The 25346-nt window shown below is 38.9% G+C and overlaps 2 protein-coding genes across 6 annotated transcripts in view; one reads left to right on the top strand and one right to left on the bottom strand.

Moving 5' to 3' along the window:
- Positions 1 to 25346, bottom strand: part of GRM8 (glutamate metabotropic receptor 8) — a 362097-nt gene that overhangs the window by 103570 nt on the left and 233181 nt on the right. The window lies entirely within an intron of this gene.
- Positions 12149 to 16429, top strand: LOC141923701 (uncharacterized). Its single transcript, XM_074825324.1, has 3 exons — positions 12149 to 14624; positions 15991 to 16065; positions 16213 to 16429. The coding sequence occupies exons 1-3, from the start codon at positions 13135 to 13137 to the stop codon at positions 16427 to 16429; spliced, it is 1782 nt and encodes a 593-aa protein (XP_074681425.1). The 5' UTR covers positions 12149 to 13134.

Consider the following 25346-nt stretch of genomic DNA (forward strand, 5'->3'; position numbering starts at 1 on the left):
GTGGCACATAACAGAATTGTTTTCATATTTACACTTAAAGTCTTGACTGAATTGTTAGTGTTAAGTATAACACAATGTAACCTGAATCCAACAAAGAAGGAATGCTTCAGTTTTACCTTCTGACCTCACTCTACTAGAGGTATCTATAACAAGGTTAAATCTCTATCTAAAATAAAAATCTCAGTGCACTTCAATGACATGTTGCACTGAGTTATATAAAAAGATAAATCTAGACTTCCCAAAGTTAAAAATTTATTTCAGTTGTCAGTTCCTGATCCTTCCTTAAACTTCTTTCTTCCCCTTTTTACTCATTCTGATTAGTACTTTTATATTTAAACATCTCTCATAGTTTCTCTGCTTAGGGTAATAGAAAACTAATTTCGTCTCAAGCAAAATTTTCCATGCAAAAGAACATTTTCAAGGATCTATCTTAAGCATGCCTCTAAAATGCTTCTCCTGGCTGGTAGTGATGAAAGTTTTGACATCTAAATGACAGTCATGTCACAGTGGGCTTGTGAAACAAGGTCAGGAGGTAAAAATTCCATAATAGAAAATTACTGAGTTTTCAGGAGAAGTAACTTAAATATGTTTATCAAAAACCCATGACCTAATTCTGGCCAGAGTAATACCTGGGTTTCAGGTATTAGTAGTTCTGACTTGAGAAGTAAAAGGTATGTAAAGGTAGGCTGAGAGAAGAGGGATGATTTATAAACATGTTGTGACATTGGTTAATTAAAAAATTAACTGCTTGGGAAACGTTGTGGAATTGCCAGATTTTTAAACACATTTTCCCTGTCCAGTATTAGAAGAATGGACTAAACAACTTCTTGGGGATTTGTTTCACTCTATTTTCTGACACCAGTATTTGAACATGATAAAGTCATTGATAGTAGTATAGACATTATTCAGAAGTTTACCATTTCAATTTTATTTCAGATTTAGGTCATATTAGTAAATAACCACTGCTTTGATATATTATTCACATACTGATTTGTCTTCACAGCACTCAAAATTTTGCTCCTCTGTATTTGATACTGCCTTGGATAGCAGTAGATGAATGACCCAAAGCAGAATAGGAATCCATAAAGAAACTGTGGCACAATTGCCAGTGATCTATATTAACCTCAGGATGTCTTATTTTCAGCATTTAGGAAGGCAGACTAGCCCAAAGTACACATTGGTTTATTACTGGGAGATAAAATTCAGATAAAGAGATCATTACCTTAGAAGACAGGAAGAAAACACAACTGCAAATATTGATCCTGAATTTAATGTCATTTAAGGTATTATTTGGGCAAGGAAGCAGCTTTCAGAAAACAGGAGGACTCTATTAGGAGTCAGGAGGAAACAGAAGTAGTTAAATAAGAGGACTCTGTCCTCTTATTGCCATAGTTTGAAACTCACTGTCATGCCCAGAGAACTATATTAAACTTCACATTTTCAGGGTGTCATAACTTCAAAAGAACTAAGTATGATTTGTAAGTAATTTTCCACATCATCACATAGTCTACAAAATAATGAAAGAAATTAAACACATGGCAACTACTTTTTCCAAAGGACTTCTAGAATTTAAAGCGCTATAAATTCCTTGAGTTAGTGTCCAAAATATGATCTTAGGTCATTAAAATGGTTATCACTATGAGTAAAAAGATGCATCTATCAAAACTGTTATTAATATTCATATCAGAGACCACAATCAATTTACAACAATTGCATAACAATTCGGGCATTTCTGTATCCAAGCTGCTCATTGCTATGAAAAATATATTTATCCACTTCTTTTGTGAGCTTTGCTAACATCACATAGACAAGGAAAGTAAATTAATTATCATAACACCTTTCTCCATAGAAGTGTGTATCTTGGAGACCTTGACAGTCTTTAATAAAATGTAACCACATAAACAGTATATAAATAGATCAGGCAGAAAACTAGTAAATTAGGTCTGTGCAGGCATCATTCTCACTGAAATCAGAGGCAGAAATAGGACAAGGTCAGGTCTTACAATCCTGTAACAAGCAACAACACTGACAATATGTTGGTGTAACCATATTGATTTCAATAACTACATTTTTTATTTATGCCAGTGTCAGCTCAGAAGCAAGTCTACACACATTTTCATGTCCACCTCAGTTTAAACAAAGCCCACTGACAGAGTCGTCAGCACCAGCAGCTATTTCACACCTCTGCTGTGGACTGCTCACTGCAAGAATGACCTCACTAAGCCACCAGCAAGACTTTGTACTAACATACTAGCATACTGACATATGTTAGTAAAAAGTGGATGTAACTTTTCAACAAGCAGCTGCTGAGATAAAAGACAGCCTCATGCCTGAGAAAAATTCAAGTAAAATGTGCAATGGCTGAGTTCTTCATAGTCTTCTAATTTGGAGAATTTAAACCTCAGTCCCAGATGGTGAATCATTCATAAAATTATCTTCACTGACATCCCTATCATCAGTTTATCATAATATCCTTTTATTCATTACTTACAATATTTATGTAATCAATTACAGCTTTCAGGGTTTTTTTTTAAATACTTAGTAATTACTCTAGTGACATTCCTTTTCCTATCTGTGACACTGGGCTTTTACTTTCTCTGTGGTGAACGAATTACATTAATTAGCTCTATGCCTTGACAGCACACAATTTCTGCCCAAGGAATTCCTCAAACAAGAAGGAGAATAAGATCAATTAAAACAAATGCAATGAATTTAATGTCTCTTGAAGACAAATGGTCAGATATAATACATATGGCATCCTGAAGATCTAGATCCCACTCCTGACATGTGCAATAAGAATTAGGCTGGTTATATGTTTTTCAGCCCTAGGGCAAAATTTGAGTGAAATGTACATATTTAGTTTGGACACAGATCAGTTAAATGAATAATAAAAACTTCATTTCTTCACTATTGAATCTACTAATCTTCATAATCCATAATGACTATTGGAAAAGTCTCTAGATTTCCCTCTTTGGAAGTGTAGTTACTCATCTGTTGCTAAATGTCTCTAAAGACAAAGGTTGCTTTATGGTTAAGAACACAGATCTTATCGGATGCATATATGCAAACATGAAGTATTTACAAGCACCTGCAAACTTGAGTGTGTGTCATTCCCCATGAGCAACACACATCCATTCTCAAGTGTGACTTCTGCAAATGCAAAAATCCAGATATGCATTTCTAAACAAAAAGAGGCAGTTTTAGAAAAACAGTGAAGAGACAGCCCATGAAAATAAAGCCCAAAAGACCATGCAACACAAGAAATAATTTTATAAATTACTACCAAAGCTGGATTTTCTGTTTGATTTGCAAATACCAGTTGCACCCTGAGAAGCAAATTTTTGCTTCCAAGTATTAATATCATTGCACTAATGGAGATTTCTAGTATGCAAATAGTGCACAAATGCACAACCCTGTGAGGATGGGTGACAATTTGGAACTAAATGTTCAAAGAGATAATAGAAGAAATTATAAATATGTTATGAGAAGTACAGAATTATGATAGCATAACAGCGGTCACATAAGCATTAAAATATTAATGGAGTACTTGGGCAATCCACATACCTCATACAAAAGCAGTGAAGCTGCTAAGTAGGAGCAAAATAATTGATTCCCTCCACCTCAAGATTATTTTAGACATTTCCTGACATGTTGAATTTTTGAACTGAAGAGAATGATGATATCCATTTAAATCATTGTTTTTCTTTTATGTTGTGTGACATGAATGATATGACAATATCAACAGGATACAGCAGGCCAGAAAACTGTACCAGGGGCTTCACATGAACTCAGTCTCAGCTCCCCATCACAAAATCTATTTTCTGCTTTCCTTCAAAATTTTTCTATAATGAAGAATTAAATTATCGTTTCTGTTCCCCAAACACAGTTAAGTGTAGCACATCTTTAGTAATTCAGCTTTCATTAGAAACTGATTTTCTGTAAAACTCTGAAGGTAAACAACTGCATTCTCTATTTACTAATTTAGACTCAGTGGGGGGGAAGGGGGAGATTTACCACACTGATGTGACCATTAGCACTGTTCAAACTACACATGTAGAGCTTTGATCACCTCCAAAATCATTCTAGGACTTCTAACATAACATTAATGCAGTGCCACAGTATTTGAGGAGTAAAAAGGATTGTTGTTACAGAGTGTACTCTTCTATCAAACACTGTGTAAACAGCTAATAAAACTAAGGTTGTTCTGATGCTTCACTGACCTGAGAATAATCTTTACTATAGCATTGAGGATTAACACCTCTGATGGTAGGCCTGGCCAAAATAAGATAAATTTTATGAAGGTATTTTAGATTCCAGCATTATATCAATCACAAAATGGAAACAATTTTAAGAGAGTCTGGATTTTTTAGAAAAAGCAAGACAGACAGCCCAAATGTTAGAGGATCAGAATACATCACCAGTTCAAGTCCTTTTCCTGAACCAGAGTCTCACACATTCCAGTCAAAGAGTTACTGTTTATTTGTTCATCATGGATTTTTTTTCCCCACCCCACCTCCTTCTTTTATTTTTATCTATCTCCATTCCCTGGAAAGTGTTTGATGATGAAAGTGTGGTCAAAACAGCTGCACTTTGCAAGAGATCAAGTTTCCAGCAGTTAGCATTTTGAAGTTGAAAAGGGTTTTGTCAATGTTCTCTCAGCCTCTCCTACATATCCCACTTGAGAACTGTGACTATCCCAAAACATCCTCGGGAAATGGAATTTATATTTTCGTAGTAAGGTTAAGCAAGGACTGCTATTGCATTGCTAAAAACTGAAAGGTCTTGTAAAAGGAAGAAAAACACTGTTCTAGGACAGAAGCCTTAGAGTTCTTATTCATGTCTGACTATTCGAGACTGTCACATCTAATTAATGAGCTATTTTAAAAAGATGTAAGCTACAATGATAGCTTAACACCCTAACAGCTTTGGTTTCTATGAGCCCACCATGTCTCATTATTCTCAGGATAATAGTAAAGCTAGCACAGACTGGAAGTTTTTAGGTTGTTTACTCTTCAAATAAAACACTACTCAGGAGCTAAAGAAGAGAGATCAGCAGAAATGTTGTGGTATCAATACAGCTCTATTTATGTGGTTCATAATTAGTGTATTAAGGTTTATGATTTTTTTTTCCTTTCAAAAGATCCAGCTGAATCAGATAGCTCTTAAACCATTCAAAGGACAGGCTTGTTTTGACTAGCCAGAAAGAAAGAAACAAAAGACAATACTGTTTTTGTGAAGAAGCATAAGGCAGACCAGAAAATTTATTGAGAAGTAGTTTTCATGGCAATGAAAGAACAAGACATGTATCAGTGTGCACAGACTGAAATTGTCTTTTAAAAACAGGTCTGATGCTGACTCAGTGTTGAGGGTGCTCTTTTTCTATGCTTATATTTACAAGAGCCTGCCATTTAGTGTAAATTAGGTAGGAAAAAAGCTTCAGTCCATGGCTGGCAAGGGTGAGTCTGACAGTGGCTGCACGAGAATTGGAACCTACTGCACTGGTCTCAGTAATGCTCAAAGGCGTATTGATGGTAATCCCTCCTTCACCTTCATCAGGCTGGCAGTAGTCTTCATATTAGTATGCAAAGCCATTTGTTATTGGAAAAATAGCGTTATTGCTCCTCTTGAAAGGATGGATGTATTCACTCTTGATTATTTGTTAGCTTTAGCAGAAAGTGGATTTGGTTTTTATCACTGTTCTTTAAACCTTTAGGGAGATTAAACCCTGGCATACACGTAGACCACATGTTCCTAATCCCCCCAAAACATCTTTTTTTCAGATCACTTTTATATGTGGTATGTAGAAAAGAATCAAATAAAATCTAAACTATTAGCAGTGAAGGATTGTTTTTTTATTACTGTAACATGAGTAAGAATCCATCAGGCCTACCTCTCACATCTGTGATTTTGGTGATGAGTAAAGGTGTATGCACACACTTGCATTTTAATTTTTACTTGAGAGACAAGCCTTAGAAATCTCATCTATATAGTTTCAGCAAACTAGAATTTTAAGAATACAAATGCAGTAAATCCTGTGAAAATGTGCAGCATAAAAAGGCAGTTAAGAAAATTAATAATGGTGATAGCAGCCCAATGGTAAAAGAGTACCTGGTCTAAAGTGCTTCCTACATAAATCCAATGTGTTACTTTATTTTAATAAGTTCTGCCAAAAAGTCTGAAAATATACAAGCAAACTCTCTTAAAATATCCACCTAAGAATAATTTGTTGCTCCAAAAACTATCTGAAGCAATTTTCAGCCTTGCAATTAAACCAGGTTTCATTTCCTTTTTGTTTTCTTTTTAATCCTCCCTTTGCAGAGATAGAGGGTTTATAACTTTTAGAGAAAACTGTCAGGATGAAAATGAGATACAGAAATACAAAGTATTTAAAGGCAATCTATTGCAGATTGCAACGGTCCTGAATTGTAGTTGCTAGTGCATCAGTCATATCAGGGTGACAGCTGAGCAAACATTTCACATGGATGGTTTCACAAAGAACCCGGTCATAATAATTCACATTGCAAACTCTCCAAAAGCTCAGGTGTTATATGCTTACAGGAAATGCTAGTCAAACACAATCTAGATAAATAGAAATGCCACTATGAACAGAATCATTTACCTCTCTTCAGTTATGAATTTTGTTAAAATGATGGATTAATGTCACTTCACTTCCCCCACACACACCTCTTTCTCACACATGTACATGCACATTTAGAGTCTTCCGGAAAGGACTGAGAAGAAAAGTTTTCCTCACAGAACCTTTTCAAAACTGTTGGTCACAAAAAGCAATTTGATGTCAGTTTTATGAGAACAGTGGATATTTCTCCCCTGTTAAAAATCACACCCGAAATGTCACTCAATATTGCAAGTTTTGAGCACTTCTGTTTTGGCCCTCTTACTGTATCTTCCATGATTCTTACAATTCTAAATATTATATTGTTCTAAAACACTTCTAAGATTTTCCAAATAATTTATCATATATAGCAATGTGCTGTATAGAATAATTCATCAGTTCATACCTCCAAGATAGCCACATTTCTAAAAACCAGAATTTAAATAACTACAAATAAAAGGGGAGTTTTACTGTAACTAATGTATTTTAAACAATGTCTGCTCTCACAGATTTTAATGATCTTAACAAATTTTAATAAATGACACTTCCTTATTAAAAGACAATATTCTTAAAAGGACTGAGGGAAGATAAAATTCAAAGAAAGTGGAATTAGATAAACATGGTTCTTGTCTTAAAGTAGGAGAAGGAAGGAAAAGCCACATAATTCAAGGCTAATTATCTCAATTTCAGTTCCTGAAAAGTGGTAGAACAAATAATCAAACACTGTCTGAGCACTTACAAGATAAGAAAGATATGAAGATGAGTAACAGTGACAGTGGATTCATCAAGAACAAGTCATGTCAAAATAATCTAATTTTTTTCCATGATAGCATAATAGGCCTTTTGGATAGAGGAAAAACAGTCACACAGTCATCAAGCTTCACTTTAGAAAGCCTTCTGATGCTCTCTCACATGACATTTTGATAAGCAAACTAGGGAAACAATGCCTGGATAAAATTACTACTGAGTGTCATTATTAACAGTTCACTGTCAGGCTGGACAAGAGTTTGCATTACTGTTCCATAGGGGTCTCAGTGTAGTCATTATTTTCTTTAATGGTTTAGATAAAGAATTTAAAAGTATTGTTATTATATCTGGAAGATGACACCATGCTGAGAGAGCTGCAAATACATTGATCTCACAAATTGAAGAAGTCTGAAGAAAATTCAGTACAAATAAGGGCAAGATCTGCATTCCATGGTAGAAAAATTAACCACATCATTGCAGAATGGAAATAACTGGTAGTGAGCAACAGTATCCCATTAGTACCAGCAATTCTGTCACAAGCTGAACATGACAATATTTTATGCAAAAATGGCATTTTGAAATGTATAAAAATATTATTTATAAAATATAAAAATTATTAATAATAAAAATAATAAATAAAAATTAATAAAGATATTCTTCTATCTCATCCAACACTAGCAAGGCCTTACCTGGAATATATCCAATTTTGAGAACAGCATTTTAGGAAGGATATGGAACAGCAAGAGAAGATTCAGAGGAGAGATTAAGAAAATAAAACCAACATTAAGTATTTAAAGGAACCAGGTCTGTTTAGTCCAAAGAAGAAAAGACTGAGGGGCAATATGATAATATTAAAAATGTAAAAAGGTAGGAATAATAAGAAAGCAAAAAGCTCTTATTTTTTTCCACTGTGGATGTGAGTTTAAAATAAGCTGAAAATTTAAGATCATTATTCCAAGACAAGGAATAACAACTTTCATTTGCAAGAACGAAGACTTAAGTTAAACCTAAGGAAATATTCTCTAGCAGAAGGCAGTGAAGCAATGGATTGCCTGCAAGGGCTGTGAAATCTCTCTAGCAGACTTTTTTCAAGAACAGGCTGGACAAGCATCTGTCAGCAGTGACAACAGTACAGTTAATCCTGGTTTTGGCAGTAGGATAGAACCAGTAACTCTTCAAAATCACCTCTAAATCTATTTTATGCTATTTTTATGATCCTACACTGATTGCTAATTATCTGTCACTGCACAAGTAAAAGCTTATGGACTAAGTCACATTGTACAATATATAGTAACATACTTTTAAGATATGTCTGTAAAACTAGCATGTATGTTTGACTTTTGGTGAAACTTGACCAGGGCATTTACTCAAGGTCTGAAACTATGAAAATCATGAAATGAGTGTCTGAATTTTAAATATAGACATGAAGGGTAACAATGTGAATCTAAAATCACATATAACAGGTTTCTACTAAAGAATAAAACTGATGGGCAGTTAAAAATGTCATTCTTCCTTAGACTTACACTCACACATTACAGCTTAATGTACTGTAATACTGATTCCATTAAAAACAGAAAAGCAAACAAGCAAACAAAGAAAACAAAACCAAAACCGCAAACCAACCAAACAAAAAAACCCAACCACAACTAAAAAGCACCACCACACCAAAATCTTTTTTTTCCCAGTTTTAAATATGTAGAGACTCACAGTATTATATATTTGGAATGGAAACAGAAAACTTTTCACATCACAACCTGCAGAAACCCATCTGACAAGTTTTAAAATCATTCTGAATCAGATTTCAGTCATAACCACACTGCTAACTCAAACACCTCTATGTCTGAGGTGAGCCCAGGGGAAATATGTAAGTCTGCAAAAGCAGTGATTTAGTTTTACATTAAAACTTAAGACTAAAAAGTATACATCTGAGATCAATAGGAATTTTTAATTAAATTATGTCCCTTTTTTTGTTTTCTCATCTTTCTCTTTTTTAATGGGTTCTAAGTGACTTCTCAATTAACATTAAGTATTTCTATAACCAGAGCAAATATTGAGCATTACAGAGAAGATACCAGTTTGATGTTCTCCTTTCCAACATAGCCCGTGTCCTTCTCTTTCATATTAACTCCTCAAGTCTGCAGATTATGGTGACTGACAAAATATCCAAGAACTTCTGAAACTGTCACATCTTCACTGCACTGCCAGTGCTGTATTTGCAGCAGGTAAGGAGGTAGGTAAGGTGGGCTGCTCAAAGCAGAAACATGATTTACAGCTGCTGTTATTTGTCCTCCCTTCTTTCATTGAGGTCTCTAAATATGTCCCATCCTTTTGATGGTTCTGACTACAGAAACCTCTTTGTCCTTTAACAGCAAATCGGTACAATTTTGTTTAGTGATCAGCACCTGTCATTTCAGAACCCCATTTCTTCAAGCAAGTTAACAAAAGGATGTATCTTTAACTTGGTATAAAGTCCATAAATATGGAGCAGATAACACCTTTAAAAAAAAAAAAAAGATTATGTGTTTGTCAACTGAAATCGTATAATGATCTCTAGCACTTATATTTCATCTCTATTGTTTATACATACATCTTTTCTTACTTAAATATTCCTGAAAGAAAGGATATTCAGATCATTACTTTCAGGAACCTTCTCATATTTTCAAAATTATTTCTATTTGTTTGCAAGAGTAGCTATTATTATGCTTAAAATACATCTTTATTACACTTCTGCCAGCTGAATACTACTTACAATTCCATTAAGGTGACCACTAACAAAGCAGGTAGGCAGATGCGTAACTTCACACAGATAGTGTCACTAAATTCAGCATGTCAATAGATGATTTGCTTGTTAACTGCAATTTTATGCCTTAAGGAGATTCTGAAGTACTTGCCTAAATGAAAGGTTATAAGTTTCATTTTTAAATCTGACTTAATATTATTTGATATTCCATAAGAAAAGCTTGAAATTAATTTTATTCCAAGACCACTAAAAGATTTACCAGGTGAAATTATAACATTTTAACAATCAAGGACTGCACAACAATACCGTATACGGGCATCACTGTGTCTCAACATTTCATCAGGAACATATCATAGGCAAAAATCTGAATATGTTCATGTATATTACCTGACTGTTCCTGCAGAATAAGACCTCTAGCCTTGTTAATAAAGGTACTACTGATCACAGAAAAGAATTAACTAGTTTGGCTCCATGTAAATAAAAGTCCATTTAATGATGTCCTGAAATTTCTAGAGGTAATTACCAAATCTTCATATGCATGCAAAATATTGCAGCAACATAGAAGAACCTTAAACCAGATACAAAGAGTAATGTAGATTTTTTTTTTCTTTCATCTATTCTCGGAGTAAAAAAAAGCCAAGGGAACAGGAATGTCAAAGTAGAACAGAGCTCACAGAGGTAGGCAGCAGACATAGCATCTTACTCAGCATTTTTTCGGCTCTGCTTGTAGATCTTCTGCAAACTCCTTCTGGGATGGCCAGGGACTCCTGGGAACTCCTGGCAGAGCAGCAGGGTGCCTGCTGCAGCTGGCTGTGAATTTCAGCAGCTTCTAACAAAGCTGTTCCTGATCAAAGGGTGCTCTGAGCTTCGAGCTGACTCTGAGGAGGGAGAGTCAAGCACCTGTTCAGTAGGTGCTGGGAGAGGTGCATGTAAGGACCAGCCCACAGTACAGTTCCCAGGGCAGCAGCTTCTGCAAAGGGTGCACAAAAGCTGGCTAGAGACCCTGCTGCTGAGGGAAGTGTTCATGTGTGCAGCAGTGGTGGTGGTGTGCTACAGAGTCTGTCCCCAGCACACACCTGAGCAACTACCCCTGCATGTCAGACGCTCAGACCAAGATCCCAAGGTAGGATGTGTCTCTGCAGGCCTCTTACTGAGGCTGGGGCTGAGGATGATGGGCTCTCTGCCTGAAGGAGGTGGGTGCCGGGGAACATCCACATCACTGAGTAGAGGATGTCCCTCACTGTGCCAAAGGAGGGGCAGGATGAGTCTGTGCTTATTGAGTTCAGAAACGGAGACTCACAGGATGTTGAAGCCTGAGACTTACAATGGCAGGAGAAAAGCTCCTTTTCTGATCAGCAACTACAGAACAGGGTCAGTGTGCTGGTAGCAGATGTGTTGAGTCTGAGCAGGAGGTTGAGGGTGTGAGCCTTCCCCTTTCCTAAGCACTGGTGAGACCACAGCTGGAGCACTGTGACCAGTTCTGGGCTCCCCAGTAAAAGACATGGATATAGTGGAGTGAGTCCAGCTAAGGGCCACAAAGATGATTAAGGCCTTGGAGCATCTGTCATACAAGAAGACGCTGAGAGAACTGGGACTTTTCAGCTTGGAGAAGGGAAGGCTTGAGATGGGGATCTTACCAGTGTGTATAATCATCTTATGCAGGGAAGTAAAGAAGATGGAGCCAGACTCTTCTCAGTTACGTCCAGTGACAGGACAAGAGGCAATAGGCACATACTAAACCACAGAAAATTCTGTTTAAGTGTAAGAAAAAGCTTCTTCAGTGTGCACACAGAGAAACAGTGGAATATGTTGCCCTGAGAGGTTGTGGAGTCTCCATCCCTGGAGATATTCAACTTTCAAGTGGATGCAGACCTGAGCAACCTGCAGCTGTAGCTCAGTCTACTCTGAGCAGAGGGCATTGGACTAGACATCTCCAGAGAGACAGCCTTAACCATTCTGCGATTTTGTGAGCAGTAACTCTGCTTCTGAGGTCTCGTGATTCCAGACTTTCAGAAAGTTGCAAATGATCAATGACAATGTGTAAGGAACTGTGTTAGACATTGTTTGTCTCAACATTGCTGCTCCGTGGCCACCACTTCCCACCCCCAGCATCCTGTTGTTCTAAAGGAGTACGCTACAGAGTCCCCAACAAAACCACGACGTCCGCTCAAAGTGAGAACAACGACAGCCTTGGCAGTGCCTGCCAAGCTGTACCTGCGCGCAAGCTGGGTGCGGGGAGAAGGGACTGCAGGCCGACACCACCCCCCCACCCCCCCCGCCAGCACAGCCACCATGAACACCTGGGCATGCGCGTATGGAGGACCACGGGGCGGCACATATTACAATGAGCTCCGTGGAAATGGGCGGACTCTTCGGGGAAATCGTGGGGACTAAAGGACTGCGTACTCCTCTCTTGGGGCCACTGTCTTTGCAACCTGCCACTAACAACTGTTACCTGGAGCTGGGACCTCGGCGGAGCTTGGAGCACCACCACCTGCACTGAGGCCGAGTCTACGGAACATCGTTGGATCCCTGGTGGTGGCGGTAATTAGCTGCATCTCTACTGTTTTCTGGCTTAGGGATTCTGACTTTCTCTTTCCTTTTCTCTCTGTCCTATCGCAATTACTAATTGTTACGGGAAATAAAGTTCACAAGGTTATACAGCATCTGACCTCGTTTGTGTCTTAATCTCGCTCTTGGGATCGTTTAAGAACCTGCCCCGATATTGGATCGGGACATTTTAAATTGGCGTCACGGACAGGATCCCTTGAGATGAGAGTGCTGTACTAACTTGCTGTGTTAGATGCAAACCTCTCAGGATGAAATAACCCCCTTTGTGTTACAGTAAGTTGTGACCTCCTGAGACTGAACAGGGGGTACTTGCATACCCAGGTGTGGCCCTCTCAGGACGATAAATCCCCTTTGCATTGCTTTTGTGTTAAATTCAGATTTGGCCTCCTGAGAGTGAACAGGGGAAATTTGACATTGTGTAATATTCTGTAACTGAGGAGTTGTTGTTTTGCTTTGGAGAAAAATGAGTATTGCTTTAGAAAACCCCTCAAAAGAGGAAGTATCCAAGATAGGGAAGGAAACTTTGTTTAAATTGTTAGAGAAACATAAATCAAGACCTTTGGTGCCTGGAATGGATTGGGCCCGAGGGAATTGGTACAACTTACAGGCTGTTACTGATAGGATTGTTGCCCTACAGAAAGATGCGAAAGTCAGGTCTGGCAAGGGCAAAGGTTTTATATGTGCAGTCCTGGGTGCCAGTCTGGCAGCTGCGGTGGAAGAGAAAAGGCAGAAGTTGAATCAAACTGATATGGTAATAGACTCCCTGCAGAGAGTCATACAGACCCTGCAGGAACAATTGAAAGAAACCAAAGAATTTCTAGAGAAGGAGAAGAAACAAAATATAATATTAAAGGATGAACTGAGGGAGCAACTTTTGAGGAAGACGGATACTCTGGCGAAGGCAGAGGTGAAACCTCTGGAGAAGAGGATACGGCAAATTTATCCCCAAGGGGATTTGCAAAAGGCAAAAGAAACCGTAAAAAGCCCCCCCCATATGTATCCACTGGTTAAAACCGAGTATGTGTACGAGGACGATAGAGATAACTGTCCTCAGGTTATCACCAAAGAAGTCCCATTTACATCAACCGAATTGGCAAAGTTGAAAAAAGATTTTGCAAGGACTGCAAAGGAATCAGAGACAGAATATGTGTGGAGAGTGTCTTTGTCAGGAGGGGATGGAATCTTATTGTCAGACAAAGAAGCAGAAGGATATTGGGGTCCGGGTGTGTTTTTAAGGACCGGCGACCGCCGAGCCCCATGGTCATTGACTCAGAGAGTTGCGTACTGGGCTGGAGGGCTGAACCCCTTGGAGAGGGGGGATCCCCTTGCCATAACAGGAACGGTGGATCAGTTAGTGGAAAGTGTGCAGAAGGCAGCCTGCCTGCAGATGATGTATGATCGGGAGCTCAAGCCTAACCAGGGCTCCCCGATGATGATGCCTGTGGACCCAGAGAGGATGACTCCCCTGATACGAGGACTTCCTGACTCCCTGAAACCCATTGGCATTCAGTTGCAAGGGAAGATTCAAAACACCCCCAATGCGGAAAGAATGACGGCTGCTCTGGAGGGGATAGTGACCCCTGACCACCGACAGCCAGGGAGGAAAGTATGGACATGGGGAGAGGTAGCCCAGGAATTGATTAATTTTGGGAGAAAATATGGCCCCATTGGTGGATCATCCCAAAGAACTGAAACCAAGGTCGTACGGGCTGTGGAGCAAATGAATGGGCGACAATCATCCATGAGGAAGGGCCAAGGCTTGGGATCACCCCGATGTCAGAATTCTGGGAGAGAGAGACCCCTAACTCGACAGGGACTGTGGCAACTAGGGCTTCAGAAAGGCATTCCCCGTGACTTGATGGACGGACTCCCAACCCAAAAATTAGAACAACTTGTGCAGAACTGGCGGGTGTCACTGCACAAGGTCTCCAGGTCCCTAAAGAGGATGGCAAGGTCAGTTGCCTCCTGCCCGGCCTGGAGGACAGCTCGCAGCTGTTACACCTCCACCCCCAGCAATCCATCTCATTTTCCAGGACAACCTGTCTTGGTCGCACTTCCTACAGTGGGCACAGTGCCGCTGGTGTTGGACACACCCCTTAATAAGTACACCTGGAAGGCCAAAGATGCTTATAGAAAGGAGCACAAAATTAATACAAGGTGGATTATTCCATCTTTCTGATTATAACTCACCTCCGGTTCTCAAAAGGAACCGAGAAGATTTTTCTTTCCTTTTCTCTCGCAGGTCAAACCTCCCCCGGAGAACGATATACTGAGTCACGTCGGGGGATCCTTATGTGGTTTTTGACCCTTTGTATAGTATTGATGTTTGTTGCCTTATTAATATTTGCAGGATGTGTTGTGTACCATCATCGAAACTGTTTTGGGCGACCGTTCTCCTCTCCCTTGGTTCCAGAGGAAGCTCTGGCTCTCTAAGTGCTAACCAAGAATGGTGGGTCAGCAATTTCAATACAGTCCATACTGGACTGAGGATGCTGATCCCTGGCAACTCCACTTTCCTGGAAAAGGTACTTGTTGCCTTAAATGGACAAAAAGAGAGAGGAGTACGAGTCGGGGAAAGTGTTTGTGAATGGGCTTTATTCCCAGGCTTTGATTATTATGACCCCTATTGTAGGCCACCACTCCAGTCACGGGGTGGTATAACAACCCACTACCTCAGTTGGGAATAAAATTATATGATAAGTTAGGGAACAAAAGGATTGTCCACAACCAGCGATCTGTTGAGTTTAAAATAGGTGAAACTCAAAAGTGGGGGGAAAATGAGTGGCCCCCTAAAAGAATTATTGAGCATTATGGGCCTGCCACTTGGAATCCCAATGAACCGATAATAACTAATATAGACCTTGAACTCAACAATCTCAACAGATGCACACTGCAATCCTTCAACATCGCATGGTTTTAGACCACCTACTAGCTGAAGAGGGAGGAGTGTGTGGAAAACTAAATGTTTCTAATTGTTGTCTGGAAATAGCCGATGTAGGTGAAGTAGTCCTTCAGCTAACCACAGACATTAGAAAACTAGCTCATGTCCCCGTTCAAACATGGAATGGTTGGAGTGGTGATCTATGGTCGTGGCTACCCGGAGCACCATGGGTAAAGCAGTTTCTATTTTATCTCATATGTGCATTTGCCGCCTTGATGTTTTTGCCGTGTGTTATTCCTTGCTTTATACAGTTAGTCCAACGTGTTGTCTCTAACATGCAATTTATATCTACTGTCTCACCTGATGGTGTAAAGCAGATGCGTATTGTTCGCCAACCAAAGCCTGTAGCTGTACCAATCATTTAAATTTTGAACTTAGGATAGACGCTTTTAGGCCTAAACCGCACATGCGCTCTGGGCTGGGGGCGCCCATTTTGGCGGATTCCCGGCTCAGGCAAGTCTGACCACCAGTTATCCTTCGGCATTATAGCTTGTGATAGTAATCAGAATGTATGCCCTTTTAATACTTGATTTTCTGGCTCTTACTTTGTTGGCTATTGCTGTATTTACTCTTGCGTTTTGTATGTTTTCGTCCGGTAAGTGTCCATGTAAACCATCTTGTAGTTGTGCTGTCTCATGTAAACAACCATCTCCCTCCCCTCCCCGCCGTCAAGGATCGAGAGCACATTTCTCGGTCCGCCCTAAGACGGGACCAAGGGCACATTCCTCGGTCCGGTCTGAGACAGAGCCGAGAGCTCATTCCTCGGTCCAGTTCGAAATGGAACCAAGATCGCATTCCTCAGTCCGGGTTGGGATAGAACCGAGGACGCATTCCCCGGTCCTGGCTGAGACAGCGCTTTAACTTTGTTTAGTTGAAAACCTGTTAGTCAATATTGTTATTGTTATCTTTTTATAAGTTTATTTAGGAGGTTGTTAATATTGTTATAGATAGTGTTGTTTATTTACTTTTAAGTTTGAGAAAGAAGTTTCTAGGCCCTAATGGCGCATGCGCAGTGGGAAAAAGGGGGCAGGGAAAGGAATTTTTTCCTGCTGCGCATGCTGATCCCAACTGCAGCGGACGGTGTGGACGGCCAGAGTCTCAAACATTTTGTGGTATTTTGGTTAAAACTGCGGGCAAAGATGGAAGATGTATCAGATTTGATTTTGATTCATGTTGTAATCTTTGCTTTTTTAATTGCTATCCTAATTGTTATGCTTATTCTCCTTTTTTGTCCCTGTAAATGCCAATCATGTAAACTGCCATTACGTTCTTCTGTCAATTCATCGGAACCTTAAAATTAGTTCATAAGATGCTTTGGCTTTATAAAGTTGGTTAGTTGTAAGCATGATATATCTGTTAAAAGATGTTATTGGTTATGTGTTTGTCAGTTAAAAATGTTTATATTTGTTGTTAATGATATGTTTGTTAGTAAAAATGCTTATAGCTGTTAAGGATATTGTTAAAGACATGTTTATAGAAAGAAAAATTTGCGGGAAATCTTGTTCTTTGTTGCATTTTGCGCTTTTCTGGTCTTTCTCTCTCTCTCTCTGTACTATTATCTTTATCGCCACCACGAAGACAGCAATGTTGAGCCACGGGGTGGTGTAAGGAACTGTGTTAGACATTGTTTGTCTCAACATTGCTGCTCCGTGGCCACCACTTCCCACCCCCAGCATCCTGTTGTTCTAAAGGAGTACGCTACAGAGTCCCCAACAAAACCACGACGTCCGCTCAAAGTGAGAACAACGACAGCCTTGGCAGTGCCTGCCAAGCTGTACCTGCGCGCAAGCTGGGTGCGGGGAGAAGGGACTGCAGGCCGACACCACCCCCCCACCCCCCCCGCCAGCACAGCCACCATGAACACCTGGGCATGCGCGTATGGAGGACCACGGGGCGGCACATATTACAATGAGCTCCGTGGAAATGGGCGGACTCTTCGGGGAAATCGTGGGGACTAAAGGACTGCGTACTCCTCTCTTGGGGCCACTGTCTTTGCAACCTGCCACTAACAACTGTTACCTGGAGCTGGGACCTCGGCGGAGCTTGGAGCACCACCACCTGCACTGAGGCCGAGTCTACGGAACATCGTTGGATCCCTGGTGGTGGCGGTAATTAGCTGCATCTCTACTGTTTTCTGGCTTAGGGATTCTGACTTTCTCTTTCCTTTTCTCTCTGTCCTATCGCAATTACTAATTGTTACGGGAAATAAAGTTCACAAGGTTATACAGCATCTGACCTCGTTTGTGTCTTAATCTCGCTCTTGGGATCGTTTAAGAACCTGCCCCGATATTGGATCGGGACACAATGACATGAATATTTGCGGCCATTTGGCTGCACCACCAAGCCAGGACAGGTGTAAAAGAGCCACAGAGAGCCATCTTTGCTGCCTTATTTCCCACATTTAACTACCAAATGAAGAATAGCTGAAAAATCAACCTAATGTGTTCCATGAGTCTTTAAATACAATGGGATATTATAATTCTACACATGTATTGTCTGTGTGAATCTATACAATGCAGACTATGCAATCCTGAATGAGAAAGGAAGATGACCCATGAAACACCCACACTATTAATTGTTGTCAGCCCAGTGGAAAGGCTTCAGAAGCTCAACCCTCAACAGCTTTGTGTTGGAAGAGCTAACAAAGGCTAAGGCATTTAAGAAATTTTGCGCATAGTCAAGGCACTCATGACATGTATGTTTCTTATGCTTATTCTGGCATGGAAACGTATAATGCTTTCTCTAGTAACTAATATTGAATAATGAAAGAGCTGACGATATGTGTGAATAGAAACAAATCTTTTCATCTCTGTAAAAATGTAGCTCTAGATTATAATTAGAAACTAATACGTAATTTTCTTCTCATTTTTAAAGCATACAAAAGGTAGATATTACCACAGCCAAATGCAGTTTACAATGTCACTTGCACTTTCAGCTGAGGCAACAGAAAAAGAAGGAAGCAATTTGACACATGTAACAGATCCAATGAGATGATGAAAAAAATGTATATCACATGGGAAGAGTGAAAAGTTTTGTTGCAATTCCACAGATCCTTTCTGTTATAGATAGTTCTTGATAATGCACTGAATATTCCCAGAAATTAATACAAGTAATTTTAATTAAAAAGAGACAATTTTTTTTGGAAGTGCTACTTTTTAGAAGACCTACTTCCAGGAATGGCGGTGGACAGCTCAGTGTAGAAAGTTGCACACAAAATTATATAACCTTAGGATATACACAATGGAGTGGGCTGTAAAACTCTTCCGTTACAATTGTTTTTCTCATTCCTGTGAACTGCTCTTTTAGGATCCATTCAGCAATTAATTGCAGTCCTCACTAGATGATAATGCTGCAACAAAAATCTACAGAATCAATTGTGCCAGTGCGAAAGAGGCAGTGATTGGCAGGCCTTTCTTAATTACGGCATTAGGTTTAGCCCCTGTGTTAATCTGAAATTCATTAACATGTCTCCAGATACCACTAGTTAAATCCAGTTTGCCAACAAGCAGAGTCAGCTCTGAAATTAGTGCTTCAGAAAACCTTGTTTACTGCCTGCTGTCCTCTGGAAAAAAATCCACTGAGGTCAGGTTTCCTGACATACTGTTTGACTGGATTCCCAAAACAATTCCATGATATTCTCAAGGGACAACTCTGGTCACACAAAAGCTAGAATGAGGTTTGTGCCAGAATCACTTATCTACAAGCAAATCTCTTATTTCTTCAAACAGATTGTTAATTCCTCTTTTTATAATTTATTGATATAGTCTTTCATGCTGCATTTTCATGATCAATAGTTATTCTACCCATAGAGAAATCTCTGTGGATGATACAGACAGAAATGCAAATGAGAATAAAAGCTATATAAATTTTTTAGAAATGGATCATGCCAATGATCCTGGTGTCCTTATTTGACAGATAATTTATTTACTTTACAAGGAAAGTATGACAGAAATAATCCCTCTGGACTTCAGAACTTTATTCCATAGGACATGACTGATTAAAATTAGGATGGGGATCAGAAGGTGGACTATAAAGTGGGTAAGGAACTGATCAAAAAGCAGATCAAACGGGTTGTTCTCAAAGTGTCTGGGTATTGGTGAGCTCCCTGTGCAGTTCTTTACAGTCTATTTTGGAAAATGTTAGTGTGTTTACCAGTGACTATGCCCTCAAAGGGCAAAAAAATGTCCTTTGTGGGCACAGAATGTGCTAATGAAATGTATCAATAGCATGAAGATGGGATGCATCCATAATACAGAACAAGATCAAACATCACATGGAAGAATACGGGTAGTCTTAGGGACTGAGGCAATAAAAAATAAGATGGTATGTACATTCTGATGCATTTACAGGCTAATAACAGAAACTTTGTTAAGAGTAAACAGTACCTGTATTTCCAGATACCAGAGAAGAGAAAGTGTGTATCAGTTCAGATAAATCTCACACTAGATTCCTGTCTTTCTCTTCAGTCTCTTTCTTCAGGCATATTAAGGATGTATTATCTACCTTCATAATGTTGTAAAATTATTTTAATTCATATTTTAATCTCTAATATAATTACACTGGGATTCTCTATATTATACAAACTTTTTCCCAATCTTATTTTGTAGACTTTCCTTATTATAATCTCAGAGCAGTAAGTCTTACAAGGATTTGATATAGATCTTCTCAGATCCCTGAATAGGACATCATATGAAGTCATGAAAGACAACCTGTTATTAAACTTTAAAATTCATCTCTTCTAAATCTAGCTTCCAGCCTTCTGTCTACATTTTCATTTTTATTTCTTTTCTACTCACATATAAATTGATTTTACATGAATTTCTTAGAATACAGTGCATTCTTTCTCGGAAATGCTTGGTCATTTTGCAGTGGATGGACAGATGCCATAATGATGGATTGGGTGAATGCTACAGAACAATGAATTATATAACTTTTCCTTATCTCATTTCTATAGCCACGATTGTCAAAATTTCTCCCTTTCTTAGCAGAGTGTTGACAAATGACAACTGAAAAATAGGATTATCTCATTGGACTCCCCAGAGTCTCTCCAGAATTAAATAGAATACTCTTCTACCACATCTATTCTTTCTTTCAAGTAACTTCTCCAGTTTGCTTGAGTTTCAAATAAGAAATAACCTTGTAAATACTGTTGCTTGCTCCCATGCACATTCTTGTTTTGTTTAATGTTCAGTTCCCCAGCCTTGTCAACCCCTGTCACTTATTGTCAGAATTACTTCTCTAACTGTTGTATAGACATACAATATGTTATATTCTGCATTTACACGTTACTATCCACCAATTTTTCCTACTGGTTTCAGTAAGCTCTTTGAGAACCAATTTTATTTTTATTTTTCCTGAGCTTATACCTTATTGGTATTTCCTTCCCTCTTCCTTTCCCATTGTCAGCTTTGCAACCTGCAGATTATTTTCAGTTTTAAAGGTGTTTTCATATTGGTGTAATTTAACTATCTTATCCCACCCAGTGCTTGTCAGGCCATACCTAGAATACTGTGTTCAGTTTTGGTCCCCACTATACAAAAAAGATGTGGACAGCCTGGAGGGGGTCTAGAGGAGGGCCACCAGGTGATCAAAGGACTGGGAAGCCTGTAACATGAGAAACGGCTGAGAGAACTGGGTTTGTTCAGCCTTGAGAAGAGAAGGCTTAGGGGAGACCTTACAACCATATTCCAGAGTTTAAAGAGTGGCTACAAAGAAGATGGAGACTCCCTTTTTACCAGGAGTCACATGGAAAAGACAAGGAGTAATGGATTCCTGGGGAGATTTCAGTTGGACACAAGAGGAAAATTTCTGATAATGAGAACAATCAGCCATTGGAATAATCTCCTCAGGCAAGTGGTGGATTCCCCAACATTGCACACTTTTAAGGTTTAGCTGGACAGGGTGCTGGGCCATCTTGTCTAGACCGTGCTTTTGCCAAGAATGGTTGGACCTTGAGGTACCTTCCAACGCTATTCTATGATTCTGTGATTCTATGATCTTCAATGTTAATAGTTTTGTCTGTAAGGAGATTTTATCATTTGGATGTGTCTTAATTAGTCTGTACAATCTCTGTGTATATGACAGAGAACTCCATATGGATTATTTCTCCTTTTACTGATTTTAAAGCAGACACAAAATAGTAGTATGATTTTATTATTAAATAATTTATGGTTATTGTTACTGGTAATTAGATTAACATCTCTCTGCAAAGTAATGTTATCATATGGCTTTTGCACCTACTCTAAGTCTCTGCCATTTCTTCCTTCATTTGGTAGGCAACCTTCAGGTGATTTACAATAATAACTCATCACTTTATTCCTAGCTTCCCGCCTCAAGATCATTTTTCCCCAAAAAAAGAGTAGCATTGGAATGATCCTACCTGTCTTTGGAAATCTGCAGCATAGACATCTAAAGCTGATATAATTTTATAGATTTGCTCTGCTGTCAGTGGAGGCACCTCTACAGCACAATTCACCTGGCTTATTTTAGACAAGCAAATGATGAGGTGAACCATGCCCCACTAAGTGACTTTCTGTTCACTATAAAAGTAGTGTAATCAACTAGTTCATGTGTAGACATCTGCAATGTACATTTCTAATGTGAAATAAATTAAATTCCATTCCTATACTGTTTTGCTTTATAAATAGTGAAAATCTCTGTGTCCCTGTATTATTCCAGTACCCTCTTCCACTTTATCTAGTTGCATGACACACACAGAATAAGGTGAACCCAACAGATCATAGTAGTTTTTCTACTGTCTTTTACAATGCTAGGAAAAACTGCATCTTTTATCACCTACATCATCATGTGTCTGTATTGTTTGCTGTTATTTCTCATGGGGGGGAAAAAAAAAGCAATACTATTAGCCCTTGACTCTAATCTATCTACTGTTCAATATTTGTAGCATGTCAATCTGCTGAAGTTATAAGCCCTTCTGGTTTTCTGTGCCTAACCTTATTACTTTCCATTTCCTGGCAACAAATCATATGGTTCAGGCAAGAGCTTGTAACCCCATTCTATGGGAGTCATGTTCATTTGTTCTCACCCTCAGTGCTTTGTCCACAGTTTTCTATTATTGTCAGGTTTCATTATTCTTCTACATTTCTCTACTCAGAACCCCTCTTGTTATATATCTGTCTCGAAATTCGTATCAAGGTCTGTGCTCATTCCTGTTAAATACTCCATTAGAAATCATTAGCAAGTCAGGAACATGAAGACGAAAGATTTATATTTTCAGAAACATTCTTCCATTGATCTGGATGCTATTGATTCTGGCAGAAAGACCTCTGAGGGAGGACAAAGAAGCAAGGGAGAAAAACTAAGAATATTTATAATCATCTTCACAACATGTTAGGAGTAACAGATGCACATACCAAATCAAGAAAATAAAGGTAAGAGTTTATAACAGTAGTTCTGTATTCATTTTTCGTATGAGCCTCAATAAAAGATCTAGATGCAATCTCTGAAGACACTGAACCCCCTGAGAATTATTCCCTTTATTGACAATCTCCCATTTAACTGCAATACATCTATATTTACAAGGGCTGTGTTATCACAGAGTCCAAGACCTTTTTACAGGAAAAGTAACAATAGGAAGTTCAAAATTTCAACTGTGTATTTTGGTGACCAAGACCTGAGTTGAATTTAGTTATCTAAGAACTGTCCAAGTGGCACTGATTTGTACCACTGAGCTTCTGAAGGACCAGCATTTACACTCCCATTTTCAGAAAATCCTTAGTCCAACCTATGAGGCACACAGCTGCTTCTTCACTCTCTTTGCATCTCAGACCCAAGAGGGAGAGGCTTCCCTCCTTTTTGCTTATGTCTCTGATCTGAGTTGTCCTCTCCAGACAGAATTCAAGAGAAATGCAGCTACAAACTCACAGGTTTTCTGGCCACTGAGGGAGGCAACTCTTGGCTCTGCTGACATGACAGTACCCCAGCACAAGGGAGCCCTGACTAAATTTCAGACAGGCTTGCCCTGAAGATTAACAATATTGGAAGCTAATTGGACTCCATTCCTGGGACCAATTCCCCAGAGGTTTTCACTCAAGGACCAGAGCCATTGAAAAGAGTTTCTTGCAATTGCTCAATGCAATCAGCATCCTTGTCAGGAAGTCAATTAATTGCTGGTTTTCATTAGTGATTGAACTGATATGAACATCACTCACCAGTGCAGCTGTGGGGCCTGGAGCAATTCTGGTTCTTCATAAAATTAATTTTAGTTTAGTTCAGACCAAAACTAAATAATTAAACAATAAGACAGAAAAAAATATATCCTTTAAATCAAAGTCTGGGTTGGATTTTTTTTTCAGGTGACACAGGATAAATGGCATGAACAAATTTCTCTCTAAAGGCCATTTATGCTTTGTAATACTATTTCAATCCAGTGTAAGAATTCAATTGTTTTATAAGGTTTTTGGGTTTGTGGGTCTTTTCTAGCATTTAATGACTTCAGAATTATAATATACTATGCTATTCCATGAACTACTGAAAAAATAAACAACCCATGCATCAGGAAAATCCTTTTTTAAGTGTCTGATGCTGGGAAATGTGACTTCAATACCCTTTATTAGGAGCACATAACCTCTTGGCTGTACAGACTCATAGACATTTATTCACATGACATGGCATGTACTCAGGTAGCTATTAGCCTCTAGCCATGGAGCTCACATGGTATCCATTTATAGGCATTAGTGGGTCACTTCTGTAAAAACAAATTGCCACCTCTTCTCCATATATAAAAAAACAGTCTGTACTTCTCATGGGTGTTATTCACTGTTCGGCAACTATAGTCACTGTCTATTATAAGCTTATCTTCATAGGAAACCTTTAATTTGATTATACATAACTATAGAACACACAAAAATCTCCTTGTGTATATTTGGAGGGCTCAAATAGAAGATGAATTTCTCAGCTGCCATTTACTATCTTCTTTCTGTCCTCCTCTTCACCTTACTCCTTTTCAACAGCTACAGTCTCTCATCTCCAGAGGAGGGGAAAGTTCCTGCTATTCAAACCAAAATAAGTTAGTTTAAATCACCTCTGAACACAGGTTCAGAGTCTTTATTTAAAGAGAATGGGTCATGTCTTTATTTCAAAAATTTGATGGACTGAGATAACAGCCAGTTACATCTGCTACCTAACATGCAATAATTCATTAAAACACTGTAGATAAAACAGATTCACATATATGCCTTCACTCCTGTGGTGCAGACTGATATAAGCATTAAGAATTTGAATCCCTAAATAATAGTAGAGGCTGTAGATACACATTGCAGATGGGTATGTCTGCTGCAGGATAGCTGGCAGATGGCATATATTTTCGCTCTGACCCTTCAGACCTTGTGACAATGAACTTTAGCAGACTTAAATTTAACAACTTTTTTAGGTTTGGGAACATCTGCCTGAATACTACTTTCTTTTTATTTTACACATTCCTCAGAATTTTCTGATTCACCATACAAGGCTCAGGACTACTTGCTTACTACAATAAGAACAAAACCATGTGTGTTTTATGCTCAGATAAGCAAGACATCCTGCCTAAGCACTTTGTGCATGAACAATATCCCTTGCTGATAAGAAACAGTGAAAGAACAAAACAGAAAAAATTATCAGTGTTTGAGCTGCAGTTAGTCCATGCATAAGGGAGGATCAATACAACAATTTGTAACTATCAAGAGCTGGAGCCTTTAAACACCAGCTGGCTTAGCAGAAACCTTCCCACAGTGGCT

The sequence above is a fragment of the Strix aluco genome, chromosome 5 (assembly GCF_031877795.1).
Source record: "Strix aluco isolate bStrAlu1 chromosome 5, bStrAlu1.hap1, whole genome shotgun sequence".
In the NCBI taxonomy this organism is placed as follows: domain Eukaryota; kingdom Metazoa; phylum Chordata; class Aves; order Strigiformes; family Strigidae; genus Strix; species Strix aluco.

Coding starts and splice junctions, on each gene's coding strand:
- LOC141923701 (XM_074825324.1), top strand. CDS start 13,135: ATGAGTATTGCTTTAGAAAACCCCTCAAAAGAGGAAGTATCCAAGATA. Junction 14,625..15,990: donor TCCCTAAAGAGGATGGCAAG/GTCAGTTGCCTC, acceptor TTTTGAACTTAG/GATAGACGCTTTTAGGCCTA. Junction 16,066..16,212: donor TTGGCGGATTCCCGGCTCAG/GCAAGTCTGACC, acceptor TCGTCCGGTAAG/TGTCCATGTAAACCATCTTG.